The sequence below is a fragment of the Onychomys torridus genome, chromosome 4, assembly GCF_903995425.1.
Source record: "Onychomys torridus chromosome 4, mOncTor1.1, whole genome shotgun sequence".
Classification (NCBI taxonomy): domain Eukaryota; kingdom Metazoa; phylum Chordata; class Mammalia; order Rodentia; family Cricetidae; genus Onychomys; species Onychomys torridus.
This window is the reverse complement of record NC_050446.1, coordinates 130974547-130989037: the sequence shown is the minus strand read 5'-3', so window position 1 is coordinate 130989037 and position 14491 is coordinate 130974547. Positions and strand designations below refer to the sequence as shown.

Sequence of the window (14491 nt, the reverse complement as noted above, 5' to 3'; positions counted from 1 at the left end):
CTTGAGTCCCTGCAGTCACTATTTTAAAAGTGCCCACCACATGCAAAAAAGATAGACGTTGTCCTTGGCACCACTGCAGGAGATGCAGCCTGGAGATGCTTTGTGAAGGTGTCATGTGACATGAGAGACAGGGACCTTCCCATGGAGCAAAGGATAAAGTAACCATAGTGACATGAGATTTGTGGAGTGAAGGATAAGATCACCATGGTAACATGAGTTGAAAGGCTGAGCTTTGAAGAGAAAGAAGGAAGTGGTGGTTAGCATGAGGGGCGACACTTCCATAGCTGTGAACAGTGTGGGTGTCAGCTCATGCCACATCTTCCTGCCCACCCTCGGGGACACACAAATGCTGGTTTTGCTTTCCAATCCAGACTGACATATAGAAACTTGCACACACCCCTGTGGATGCATTCAAAGAGAAGGTATTTCCAACACATGCTTCACTTTGGTGCCAGGACTTGGGTGACCTGACTCAGAGACTCTTCCAAAGAAAGGACTGCTGCCACTGTGCTTATATATTTTAATTTCTTAAATTACAGTTTAGGTTTGTGTGTGTGTGGATGTTCAAAGACAATTATCACGAGTTAGTTCTCTCCTTCCACCACATGGGTCCCCTGGATAGAACTCAGGTAATCAAGATTATTGGTAGGTACCTTTACCCCCTGAGTCATCTCTCAGGACCTTGCAAATGTGTTTAAACCCATGATTATAGATAAATAACATAACAGATTTGAGGCTAGTGAGGTATAAACCTAGTCTAACTAAGCAGTGGAACTGCTTGATACAGGATTTGTAACATACAAAATAAGTTAGCAGGGAACCCAACAGAACATGTAACAATCACCTTCGGGGTGAGGTAACATAGCCAAAACACATTTTCAGGGGCTAGGGGGTCAATCTTAGTGGCAGAGTACATGCTTAGCATGTGTGAAACCCTGGATTCAGTACCCTGGATTCAGTCCCTAGCAACACACACACACACACACACACACACACACACACACACACTATGTATACATCTCACAGTATTAATCCAAAACTGATAAAAAGGCAAACTATCTTTACTTTTTGGGGGGCATTTTTAAAAAACAAAAAACAAGTTCTCCCTCTTTGTCTTGGAACTCACTATAGACTGGTCTGCTTCATTAAGGTCCGCCTACTTCTTCCTCCTGAGGGCTGTACTTAAAGGCGGGCATCACCAATCCCTGCAGGTCACCACATTTTCTAATGAATGTAACAGAAATTAATCCTCTGAAAGTCAGTTCCTTTCTCCTGTTTCCTCAGCTTCCTTTTCTCATTAGCCATGGGTAGACTGCAGACATTTCTTTGACCCTTCGTCTGTCTTCCCAGTCAGACTGACTGACGGCAGAGCCTCTGATACCCCGTGGTAACTTCAGCCCCTTCTTGGCCTTAGGTATTGCCCAATAAATAATGTGCAGAGTGACTCTAAACCACACACATACATTTGATTGACACGGAACATGGCTTCTACAGTGCCACTCCCACTGTTGGTTCTGTGGAAGAGTGAGTTCAACATCACAAGGTCCTGACCTGTCACCTGCCTCTCTTTCTTGACCTCTTTGTGGTCAGCCAGTGTCCTTCCGATGCTTCGCCGCGGGCTGTGGCTGTTTCAGCCTATCTGGCTGGCTTTTCCACAGGGCAGAGTGACACCAGTTGTGGATGAGGAGCTAGCCAGGAATTGACCTCTATAGGAGGAGTTAGGAAAGGCTTCATTCCAGTGTGTCTCTGAATTTCCGCGTGTGATGTTCTAGCTTTTCTACCTCTGTCTGGAGGCAGCTCAGGGCGCTGGGGCTTGGGTACTTGATCACTGCATTCTTGGTGGCCAGTGCCAGGTCCTTGAGCAGTCCACACAGGTGACTGCTGCCACGCAGGATCTCATTGCGTTCATCCTTCTCCTGGGTCTCCTTGCATAGCGTGTCCACCAGCTTCTGCCCGACTGTGATGACGAGCTTGCTCTGAGTGATAAAGACTTCGGGGGGCTGGCTGTTGCTGAGGCTGCTGGTAAAGACACCGATGGCTTTGAAGAGTGCTCCAAAATAGAGCCTGCAGTGCTCGGACAGGTGGATCTTTCTCTCTGTGTCCTGCCGATTGGGAGGCGGAGTGGTAAGAGAGCTGGGGCTCTAAAGAAGAGGAAGGAGAAAGTATGTAAGGGCTAGAACCATCAGCAGGTTGCAGCTGTTATTCCTCTCCTGTGTGGGCTCAATTTGCAAGAACCCTTATAAGAAAGAGCAGATCGGTTAAGGAAATTCAGAACTGGCTGGGACATTTGTCTAACATGAATGCCAATGTTTTTAAAGCACTGTTCCGCATGCAATTGTATGTATTCGTGTGTTACAGACTGTAGTGCATTTGTGCTTACAGTTTTATTCAGCCAGCTCTGTAAACCATAAGAAACACATTCTAAGGAACACATTGATAATAATAAACTTGCAACTTTCAAATGTTCAAGAAGTAGGGGTGTCGGGTGTTGTTCCCACTCTCTGGAGGTGGAGGCAGGAAGATTGCCAGTTCAAGGCTGGCCTGACCTATGTGGCGAACCCTGGTCTCCAGACAGAGGGGAGAAGCAATGAGAGACAATTGCATCCAGAGCATCTTGGCTTGAAAATAGCAACTATAGGTGAATTAAAAATGTACTGATGCAGCCGGGCTGTGGTGGCACACCCCTTTAATCCCAGCACTTGGGAGGCAGAGCCAGGTGGATCTCTATGTGTTTGAGACCAGCCTGGTCTACAGAGCGAGATCCAGGACAGGCACCAAAACAACACAGAGAGACCATGTCTCAAAAAACAAACAAAAATAAATGTACTGTTACTTTACCTGGGGCAGGGACAGGGACTGGGGAGGAAGCTGTCATTGTCTTAATGACAGACTGCTGTGGGCAGTTAGTGGGCAGGGGTCCTGGGATGCTGAGTGGGGCATCCCATACATGGATCCCTGTCCCCAGAGCAAATGAGAAAGCCCTGTTAGTGTGAAGTTATTGTCAGGTATGGGCCCTGGACCAGCCCATCAACATCACTTGCCAGAGATGCAGGATCCTCTGCCCAGACCCGAGAGATCAAAAACAGAGTTGTAGGAAGACCAGCAGGCAATGGGGACACCCTTTAAAGTCTAAGGCACCCCTCACATGGGACAAAACAACGTGGCCTTCAGCAGAACAGAGCCAAAGCCAAGTGCTAGGGGCTTGGGGAGCTGAGCTCTAAGAGGCTTGGGTTCTTGGCCCGAATCTGTCTCTGGGAAGGCAGATTCCCTGACCAAGTCAGTGGACGTCTCTGTCCTCCTTTGATCTCCCCACTACCCCAGTTGTTGATCCGGTTTACCGCAGCAGCTCGACAGTTTCTGTAACCTTCGTTTCTCTTGCCTCTCTCAACAGTGACTGGCTTCTTACTTGGTTTTTAAATGGACTTATTGTGTATGTTGCATGTATGTACATGGACAGATAATACTTGTACCCTTACACTCAGAGGCCAAAACATGGCACCAAGTTTCTTCCCCAATATTTTCCTGACTGCCTTAAGATGGGGTCTTTCACAGAACCAGAAGGTCCCTATCTTGCTGGGCTGACTAGCTGGTGAGCACCCAGGATCTGCCTGTCTCTAACTCCCCTCCTCAATGCTGGGAGTTACAGGCACATGGCAGCCAGCAGTGCCTGGCCTCTTACATGGCAGCTGGGGATTTGAACTCAGGTCTGCATGTTTGCACAGCCAGCACTTTTAACCACCGAGCTGTCTCCCTAGCCCTAGACTCAGGGTCCATACTTTAATTAGTTTAGAGGAAACATTTAAAGTTGGTAAATGGAAAACTGTTCTCTGCCACAAATAGAAGTCAGCCAATAAGAATAAACAGTGATAACATCTTTGGTTTAAAAGACACTGATCAGGTGTCAAAGATACGATGAAGAAACATAAACCCCTAAACAAAACATGTTAGTGTGCTCGTCATCAGAGACATGAAAGGGCTGCTAGGCTGAGGAGAGCAGAGGCAGAGGGATGATGCTAATGTGGAGAAGGCTGTAACTGGATTGTCACAGCCCAAGGAGAGCTCTCCAGGGCAAAGGACACTCATTAGAGCTCTGGGGAGCACAGGGCTTAGCACAGCAAGGCAATCTTTGTCTTCCTCTGACCTTCATTCCCAGATGGGCTCTCCTTTCTCTTGTAAGTTAAGGGCCTTTGAAAAACATTGAATCTTCAAATTACTAATTTGAATAGCTTTCACATAACTATGACTGTTTAAGTTCACTTTTTTTGTTTCATTTTTAGTGGTTTTTATGCCCCTTCCTACCCTCAAGATCTTGCTGTGGAGCCTAGATTAGCCTGGAACTCACCACCCACTTCCTAACTTCCTGAGTACTAAGGTATAGGTGTGCACCACCTAGTTCCACTTAAATTTACTTTTATTTTTTAATTAATTAATTAATTAATTTGTTTGTTTATTTATTTATTTTGGTTTTTTGAGACAAGGTTTCTCTGTAGCTTTGGAGCCTGTCCTGGACTAGCTCTGTAGACCAGGCTGGCCTCGAACTCACAGAGATCCACCAGCCTCTGCCTCCCGAGTGCTGGAATTACAGATGTGCGCTGCCACCACCCAGCTTTTTTTTTTTTTTTTTTTAAGATTTATTTATTTATTATGTACACAGTATTCTGCCTGCATGTGTCCCTACAGGACAGAAAAGGGCACCAGATCTCATTACAAGTAGTTGTGAGCCACTATGTGGTTGCTGGGAATTGAACTCAGGACCTCTGGGAGAGCAGTTGGTGATCTTAACCACTGAACCATCTCTCCAGCCCAAATTTACTTTTAAATGTGGGATTTTGTTCGTGACTCTGCCTACTGATGCATTTATTGCCTTGTTAGCAAAGGGCTGGATTCTGCCTGTCAGTGCAGCCTGATAAAGTGGAAATTAAAAACAGCCACCTTTCTAGATTGTGTCAAGTCTCTTCTATGAGCCAGGCACTTTAAGAGAGTCTGGGAAGTGCCACCTCTCTGCTGTCAGAGTGACTTGCTGGACCTCTACAGTCTGGCAATCCCTGAATGCAAGAGTCTCCTTGTGGGGTCCAAAGGCAGCCAGCCAGAGAACTGCTTCTTGGGGTTCCTGGAGCAGCAGGCTGGACAGTCCAGCATTGGGAAGAATGTGTGTTCTCCTCTTTGAACTCATCTTGAAATTCATCTACAATGACTCAACCTAGAAATGTGGAGAATCCTGGCAGTTAGCAGCACAGGCCTGTGACTTCAGCATCTCAGGAGATGTGCTGGCTAGCTGGCTAGCTTTTTTGGTTTTTGTTTGTTTGTTTTGAGATAAGGTTTCTCTGTATAGCTTTGGTTCCTTTCCTGGAACTCACTCTGTAGCCCAGGCTGCCCTTGAACTCACAGAGATCTGCCTGCCTCTGCCTCCCGAGTGCCGGGATTAAAGGTGTGCGCCACCACCGCCTGGCTAATGTGCTGGATAGTTTTATGCCAACTTGACACAATCGAGAGTTGTGGGAGAGGAGGGAGCCTCAGCTGAGAAAATGTCCCTACATGATAAAGTTGTAGGCAAGCCTGGAGGGTATTTTCTTAACTAGTGATTGATGTGGAAGAGCACATCCTACTGTGGGTGAGCCACCCCTGGCCTGATGGTCCTAAGATCTATAACAAACCAGGCTGAGCATCTCCTGCCTCCAGGTTCCTTCCCTGTTTGAGTTCCTGTCCTGACTTCCATCAGTGATGGACTATGATGTGGAAGTGTAAGCCAAATAAATCATTTCCTCCTCAACTTGCTTTTGGTCATAGTGTTTCATTATAACATCAGCAATAACTCTAACTAGAACAAGAGGCTAAGGCAGGATAGACCCAAGTTCAAAGCCTGTTTGGGCAACTTAGGGATATCCTTTCTCAAAATAAAGAGTAAAAATAGAGTGGTTCCCATCATGGTTGCATGCACCTTTAAACCCAGCCTTCAGGAGGCAGAGGTAGAGGGAGGCGGAGAGGTGTAGGGGCAGAGGGCAGAGGGGCAGAGGGGCAGAGGTGGATCTCTGAGTTCCAAGCCAGGGCTACATAGTGAGACTCTGTCTCAAACAAACAAACAAACAAACAAACCCCAAGAACGACAACAATTAAAAAAAAGATGCAGAATGACAGTCAGACAGCACACACACACACACACACACACACACACACATTCAAAGGGCTCTGGAAGATCAACCAATGAGGTGCTTTGCAAATACAAGGACCTAGGTTCAGCCACTGGAAACCAAGGGGAAAAAAAATGGTTGGGTGGCACAAGCTTGTCATTCCAGTGCTGGGGAGGCAGAAGAAGGAAGAGCCCTAGGTCCCACTGTCCAGCCAGTGGGAGACACTGAGGAATAACAGCCTGGCTTGTCCTCTGGCTTCCACACACATGTGCAGGTACACACTTCCACATGCACACTTCCAGCATCTCCCTCTGTGGTGACCATTTTCGGGAACAAATGAAGCTCCCTGGTGTGCTATTTGTCACGGAACTCACCTGTCCACAGACATTCACTCTGTTTTTCTTTACTAGCTCAAGGCAGTGTTGGTTCGCCGGTTGTTTATTGAAGGGGCTGCTCCTTTGGTATGACTCAGTTTCCCATTGGGGAGGCTGCATGCATTTTTCACACTTCAGCTCTGTCTCTCCTTTCTCACAGTTCTGTTTAAAAAGGAGTCTCCCATTGGCAATGACAATGGAGGTAAATCTCTTGACATCTTCTGGAACCATCCGTGCCACCATGACAAACCTCTCCAGGTCATCTAGGCTGTTTTGGACTTTATCAGTCACGAGAACTTCAAGGGACCAATTGCAGTGGTCCAGGCTCCCCTTGGCATCCAGCAGAGTCTGATAGGAACCCGAGATTATTTGGATCTGATCTCTAATCCTAGCCTGGAGCTGGCTGTCTGTGAGGCTGCCGGCAGTCCTACCAACCCCTTGGGCGAAATCCAGAAACTCTCTTAAGGCTTCTTCGATGTGGTCAGCCGCCCTTCGGATTGTGTGGATGTTGGTCTCCAAGGAGTCTCTGAACCTCCAAGTCCTGCTTACAAAGAGCAGCAGGCCTGCGGCAGAACTGGCTACTTTGTGCTGTAGGGCCATCGCTGTCTCTTTTGCAAAGTCCATGTCCATCCACAGCTCCTTTGCCGAGTCCTCAGAGGAGGACCCAGGGGAGGAGTCCGTGGATATGGAGGAGCATGAAGACACCATGCTAGCTCTGCTGTCGGAGCTGGCAACAGATAATTGGTCCGAGTCAGGAGACAGAGCATTTAGCTGTCTGGAGATCCAAGGGGTGTTCTCTGGAACCTCTTTGATTTTCTCCAGCTCCTTCCCAGCCTGAGACACACCCTGCATGGCTTTAGGGGAGTCATAAATGTTGGGCTTGGTGTTCTGCTGCTCCACTCTGGGAATGAGAAACCTGGAAGGGACCCTGTAGCTGCTTCCTGCATCAGAAGGAAGTGAGTCCCTGGGTGCCGGGACAGCGTAGGAAGGCTCTTCTGGAAGGCTGCTTTGCTTTTGCACTGTGCTCCCCAGCTGTGGGGAGAGGGCCACAGCTCCATTGTGTGCGGCAGAGGTGGAGCCTGGAACGGCACCGGACCCTGCTTCTCTGCTGCTCAGAGATACACTTCTGATGTCAGCCTTTCCTAGCATCACTGGAGTGCCAGTCATCCATTCTGACTTTGGAGGGCTGGCTAACGTGTTGTAGCCACCACCTTGTCTGAAGGCAGTTGTCGGCATCAGCACAGCGCTCTGCCCCTGGGAAAGAACCACACACAGTTGTCCAGGTTAGTAGCAATCAGAAGAGTCTGAGAGGTCCTTTACATCCGAGTGGCACTCTTGCTCAGGTTCCTTCAGTGGCTCCCCACTGCTCTTGACACTTAAGGCCTCTCACAGGCTGGCTTCACCTCTCTTTGAACTTCCTTTCTTTCCACAGCCCATCTTTGTCTGGACTCCCTCTTGTGTGTCCGTCTGGGATTGAATAAGACCGGCCTCCACAAGCTCATTACATTTGAATGTTTGGTTCCCAGTTGGCAGAACTGTCTGAGAGGATTAGCCCTGGCCTTGTTGGCGGAAATGGGTCACAAGGGCAGGCTTTTGCTTCCAACCCTGCCCCCTCACCCTGTGCTCTCTCCGCCCCTGTTCATGGCTCGAGGTGTGAGTTCTCAGCTGTTCCTGCTGCCATGCCTTCCTCTGCCACCATGGACTCTGACCTCTGGAGCCATGACCCCAGTAAGTTCTTTATAAATTATCTTGGTCATGGTGTTTCATCACAGCAGAAGGAACTAATACAGCATTGGCATTCCCAAGTTGCTTTTTTCTCCTTAGTTCAGAAAACTCACTCATATCCCCATGTTTAATGTCCCAACTGTTCCTTCTGCTCCTAATGGCCTCTTAAATCTTTTCTTTTGAATCTAACAAACTTCTACATATCACCCACAACATTGCTGAAATGCAATAATATTGGAAGATCCCCCTAGTCCCGTAACTTTGAACAAGAGCATGCCTTTGGGACACATATGGTAGAATGCAATGACAAACGTGGATTACACAGGTCCCCCCACACTGAGGGACCTCAAATGATGTCCCTCTATCTAATACTTTATACAATGTGACTCTGTTCTCTCACAAGAAGTCATTCTCTAGCACCTGCTGAGCATTTTCTCTGTGGCTTATACAAATTATCTCACAGAATATTCCAGAACATTTGCAGTAAGAATGGAGGCATGGGGAAGTTAAATGACTTGCTGGTCCCCCAGCTCTAGCAATCCTCCACCTCTCCAGCTCTGGGACTACTGGCTTGTGCTCAGCTTTTAAAAAAATATTTTATGGATATGGGTATTTTGCCTACACATATGTGTACCATGTTCATGTCTGTTGCTCATGAAGGCTAGAAGAGAGCATCAGATTTCCTGGGACTGTGGTTACAGATGGCTGTGAGCAGCCATGTGGATGCTGGGAACTTGGGACCTCAGAAAGAGCAGCCAATGTTCTTAGCTAACTCTCTAGCTCCACTTTTTAAAAACCATGTGAGCACAGGGGAACCAAACTCAGGCCCTCATGCCTGCAGGGTGAGCACTTACCAACAGCTCCCTCTCCAGCCCACTACCCTAGTCCTGGACAGCAGGGCAAGGAGGGATTTTGCCACCAGTGAAGTAGAGGTGACTACAAGGATCCTGCCCCTGCCTTTCGGTCAATGGCCACAGCTCGGATTTGGAAAGTTCCTGATGCTGAGGGCTTGGTTCTCGGCCTGCGCTGCCGTTAGCAGGTGGTGAGACCTTTGGGAGATGAGGCCCAGTAGAAGGAAGCTGAGCCATTGGGGCCATCATCTTGAAGAGAATACTGGCACTCCACCCCTCTCTTCTCTCTCTTTGTTCCCTAACCTTCAGGGAGCAAGCATCTTCCTCCACCACGTGCTCTCACAGAGATGTACTGCACCACACCCCAGTCTCCAAAGCAACCAGCCAACCAATCATGAACTCTGAAACAGTGAACCAAAGTAAACCTTCCCTCTCCGTAAGTTATCTCGGACATTTCATCTCAGTGGTAGAAAGTTGGCAATATGGCTAGCTAACGAAGTTTCCTAGAGGATGCTCAGTCGCCTAGCTCCCCAGCCCCCCTCTGGTCGTACTCACACTTGCCTGGCTGGTGGAGCAGTGGAGTGCTGCCTTCTTGGAGCTGGTGGGTATGTCGTAGAAAGGCTGTTTCTCTGGATTCTAGGGAAAGACCACAGAGAAGGGCAACTTTAAGTTCTCTCTCCGCAGGATTTCCCACACAAAGTCTACAAGTTCAGTGTTTTCTCAGTGAAAGACACAAATCCCTGAACACCTTCACAGCTCCTTTGGGGAGGAAGTGTACATGTTATACTATGATAGTCATGTTCAATCACCAACTTTCACCTCTTTCTTTTATTTATTTTTACTAAAATAAGCTCTGCCTCTCTGTCTCTGTCTTTTTCTCTTTGTCTCTGTCTTTCTGCCTTTCTGTCTGTCTGTCTCTCTCTCTTGCCGAGGGACCTGTCCTCAGTAGGTCAGATACTGAAGAGGCATGGAATTGGCATGATTACATACACACAGAGGAGACTTTTCTGAGGCCAAAGCTTAATTCTTCGTTTTAGTTTTTCTGTCTGCTCCTACTGTACTTTCTCTGTTCCATTCTTTTACCCTGTTGTTTCCTTCTTCTCCTCCCTGATGTTCTCCTCCTCCATCTTCCCTGATGTTCTCCTCCTCCATCTTCCCTGATGTTCTCCTCCTCCATCTTCCCTGATGTTCTCCTCCTCCATCTTCCCTGATGTTCTCCTCCTCCATCTTCTTCCCTGATGTTCTCCTCCTCCATCTTCCCTGATGTTCTCCTCCTCCATCTTCCCTGATGTTCTCCTCCTCCATCTTCCCTGATGTTCTCCTCCTCCATCTTCCCTGATGTTCTCCTCCTCCATCTTCCCTGATGTTCTCCTCCTCCATCTTCCCTGATGTTCTCCTCCTCCATCTTCCCTGATGTTCTCCTCCTCCATCTTCTTCCCTGATGTTCTCCTCCTCCATATTCCCTGATGTTCTCCTCCTCCATATTCCCTGATGTTCTCCTCTTCCATCTTCCCTGATGTTCTCCTCCTCCATCTTCCCTGATGTTCTCCTTCTACTTTTCTTATTTTTCCCTTATTCCTTTTATACCTCCTAAGACAAAGATTTCTATCCAAGAAAAGATTACCTTACAACCACAAGTTACATATTTTTCCAAAAACAAATTAAAGTCTTTACACAGGAAGAAATCACATTATGATCACAAGTTGTATGTTCTTCTTAGAAGCCCACAAGTAGTTAAACATTTTCCTTTGTATTAATTTTCGCACCATAACATCTTCACCCCAAAGCAATGATTCTTTTATAATTGATTAACAAAGTGTAAGCAAGCCAAGTATATTCAGCCAGTTCCTTTTGTACTGGAAGGCAGCTATTTGCAGTTACAAAGAAAGGATCAATTATTCTATTATTTATCTCAAAGGTAATCTTATAAAAAATCTTAATCACAAATCTAAACTTTTATGTATAAAAAACTGTCATTTATACTTTAAATCCCCAGAATGCACACCCACTCATTAACAAATTTTTAATTAAATCATACTAGGAAGCCAAGGACAAAAACGAGTACAAGAAATTAATCATCGTTTTGGTCACCAACCTATCTTTAGCAAGAAAAGTATGTCAGCTAGTAATAACAGGCTGCCTTTGTTCTTGTTCCCTGGCCTCAAGGAGTCCCTTCCTCAACTATCAAAATGTGTACTTTTCTAAACTTTAAATTGTTTCCCCAGATTTTCAAAATCAAAGCCATTAACAAAAACATCTTATCCTAACTTTACTAACAATCTACATTTCTAAAGTCTTTCTAAGGGTAGTGGTTGAATCATTAATTTGCTCCAGGAGCAATGCTTGGAAAAAGTGAATTACTATTATTGAAAGTACCAGTGATACTGCCCAGTGAGGGCCTAGAACTCCCTTAGAATTTTCATACAACCCATAGATTATGAGGGACGTAGTGACCACTCGGGCGAGAGATCCTCAGGAAATGTAGTCCTGGGGCTCTGTTTCTCTGAGACACACCCATTGTGTTTATGCTGACTGGTGGGCCATCTCCCTTGAGTTCCAAAGCTGCTTGCTGTCCCTCTTGCATAGCTCACACACACACACACACACACACACACACACACACACACACACAAACACACACACGTCTAAGCATGGGACCACAACCTCGGGACCAGTTCTCACCATATACCTTGTTTGAGGCAGGGTCTCTTGTTCACAGCTGCCTTGGCTCCTGTCTCCAGGCCCCCTTTCACTGTAGAAACACTGTGCTGAGTGCCTCATTGCTGTGTCTGGCTTTGTGTCGGTTCTGGAGATTTGAATTGAGGTCCTCATACACTTGTAACCCAACCCCAACCCTGAGGTTTTTAATTACCATGTAATAACTATATGCAATAACGAGTTTCATTGTGACTCTGGACTTGATGTTTTAAAAGGTAGCTTCTCAGCTGAAGGTGGGGTGGTAGTGTGGAGGGGTACAGGCACAGACACACCCCAGCAGTCACCCAAGTAACACTGGCAGCTCATCTTAGGGCCATCAGCCTTCTGAGTGAAGGAAGCCACAGAGACAAATGACAAGGGGAACTCAGACTGGGCTCCAAGCCTCTGGTGGGGCAGGGTTGCAGAGGGAAGCTCACCTTAAGGGTCGAGGAGACCTGGCTCTGGACAGGAACGTCATACACCTGGGAAGGCAGAGTCGGCAGCGAGGCCCTCACAGGTCTGGGAAGCACGAAGAGGGTCTTGGAGAGAAAAAGAATGGAGTCAAGATACTCACAAGCATGGCTAAAGTCATCTTCTAAACAATGAAGACAGCCACTGAGTGTTTGTCGTCACCAGCAGGTGGGTCTGTCCATCCTGAGGCCCACAGGCTGAGGAAAGACGTGAATGCAGCCCAACACATAATCCTAAATTTATACAGAACATTATAAGAGTTTTTGCAAGCTTTAAAAACTTGATTGAACAGTTCCCGAGCATGAAATTTATAATGACAATGTCATGTCACAATGTGAAAAGTCCTGCTACAGACTAGGAAGAATGGGATGCTGATAGGCAGGTCCCCTGGTGAAGGGCCATAGTGCTGGCATCAGAGTCCCCGGGGAAGTGCGTTAGAATGCAGATTCTTGGTGTGCATGACTGGTGAATGTGAAAGCAGAGGGGCCCTGGGAGCCTGCAGTAGAGGCAAGCTTGTCTCATGATTGGAGGCCAGCCCTGAACACCCTATGAAGCCAAGGATGCCCTTAAATCCTTGATCTTCCTGTCTCAACATCCCAAGGGCTAGGATTACAGGCAGGTGTAGTTAGAGTTTTTCTGCCTGGCCCACAGTCAGGACAAATTTCTCTTATCCACCAGTCCCACAGTCACTCAGACTCAACCAAGAAAGCACACAGAGACTTATATTGCTTACAAACTGTATGGCCATGGCAGGCTGCTTGTTATCTACCTCTTTTTTTATCTTAAATTAACCCATTTCTGTTAGTCTATACTTTGCCATATGGCTTGCGGCTTACCAGTGTCTTTACATGTTGCTTCTCATGGCAGCGGCTGGCAGTGTTTCCCCCAGCCTTCCTGTTCCCAGCTGGCATGTACCACAATACACCCAGTTTTATATGATGCTGGGTTCAAACCTAGGGCTTACTTAGGACTTTATGTGTGCTAGACAGACACTCTAACTGAGCTACACTTCCAGCCCTATTTTGTTTGGTTTTGTTTTAATAAGCTAAAGGACACTGGGTGCCAGGACTTATAGTACAAAGGAAAAGGAAATAGGACTTGTCATACCAAGGCCACAGGCTGAGGACTAAAGCAAAGCAAGAGAGGAAAATAAGGTTCCTGAAAACCCAAAGGGGGATGGACCACCTAGCTAGGTCCTAAGGAACCAGGCACTATGTAGGGTGCTTTCCAAGTTGGATCACTGGGGTGTATATGTGTGTCAGGATTTTAATGTGGAAATCGGGACAACCCAGGCTGAGGAGCAGCTTCTGAGAACAAGGCCAGGCCCCTTTATTCCCCATTGTCCATAGGAACCAGCTTGGGCTGACCCCAGTTAAACTCTGGCTTGTGTTTGGTGAATGAAGGCACACAGTATAACACGCCAACACTCTCCTGGCTGTCCCTCAGCTGTGGTCATGAGCATGGATAAAGCAGCTGTGAAGCCATGGGGCATGTGTCTCTCCAAGTACACACTGCAGCTGTCAAGGTTCAAACAGACCCTTTCTCTGTTTGAAACCTGCTTTCTTATTTACAAGGCACATGGCTCTGTTAAAATCGTGGGCTCTTAGGAGCAGGACTTCCTGAAGTGCTGTCTTAAAAAGGAAGCACCCACTGGTACCTGGAAACCTGAGTCACCCACATAGAGGAGCAGACTCCTCACAAGCTTGGATGAGAGGGTCTAGCCTCACATTCCATCTGTCTCCACTTCATGGTTTCTGGGGATAGACCTTGCAGCTTATGCTGATTCCTCAGGCTATCCAACACAGCTTCTGTTGTGTTCCATCTAAATCCCACCTTTCCCTCAAATTATACTTCAGCAACTGCTTGTGAGATGCCTGCAGCGTCCTGGGTTCAGCAATCTTCTGAGCTCTGGCTGGGGAGTACTTATCTTCCAAACATGGAGACCTGAGTTCAATCCCCAGAACCATCATGAAAATAGCTGGGATTGTGGTACCCTCTTGTGATCTCAGCACTGGGGAGTTGGGGATTCCTGGTGCTCACTGCCTATCCAACTTCGCAGAATGGGCAAGTGAGAGAGAACCTTGTCTCAACCAACCAAACAAAAAAGGCAGGCGGTGAGATGGCTCACTTATTGGGTAAAAGCGTTAACCACCAAGCCTGATGATTTGAGTTCAATCCCCAGGACCCACATAGTGGAAGGTGAGAACCGACTCCAGTTAAGTTGAACTCTGACCTTCACATACAT

At 47.2% G+C, this 14491-nt stretch overlaps 1 protein-coding gene across 1 annotated transcript in view; it reads right to left on the bottom strand.

Annotated features, from left to right (window-relative positions):
- Nucleotides 1-1730: 1730 nt before the first annotated feature.
- Nucleotides 1731-14491, bottom strand: part of Cass4 (Cas scaffold protein family member 4) — a 53040-nt gene continuing 40279 nt past the window's right edge. The window contains exons 7-10 of the mRNA XM_036184334.1: nucleotides 12213-12314; nucleotides 9634-9714; nucleotides 6503-7756; nucleotides 1731-2141 (exon numbers count right to left, since the gene is read on the bottom strand). Coding sequence (XP_036040227.1) covers nucleotides 1731-2141; nucleotides 6503-7756; nucleotides 9634-9714; nucleotides 12213-12314 — 1848 coding nt within the window. The remainder of the gene's footprint in view (nucleotides 2142-6502; nucleotides 7757-9633; nucleotides 9715-12212; nucleotides 12315-14491) is intronic.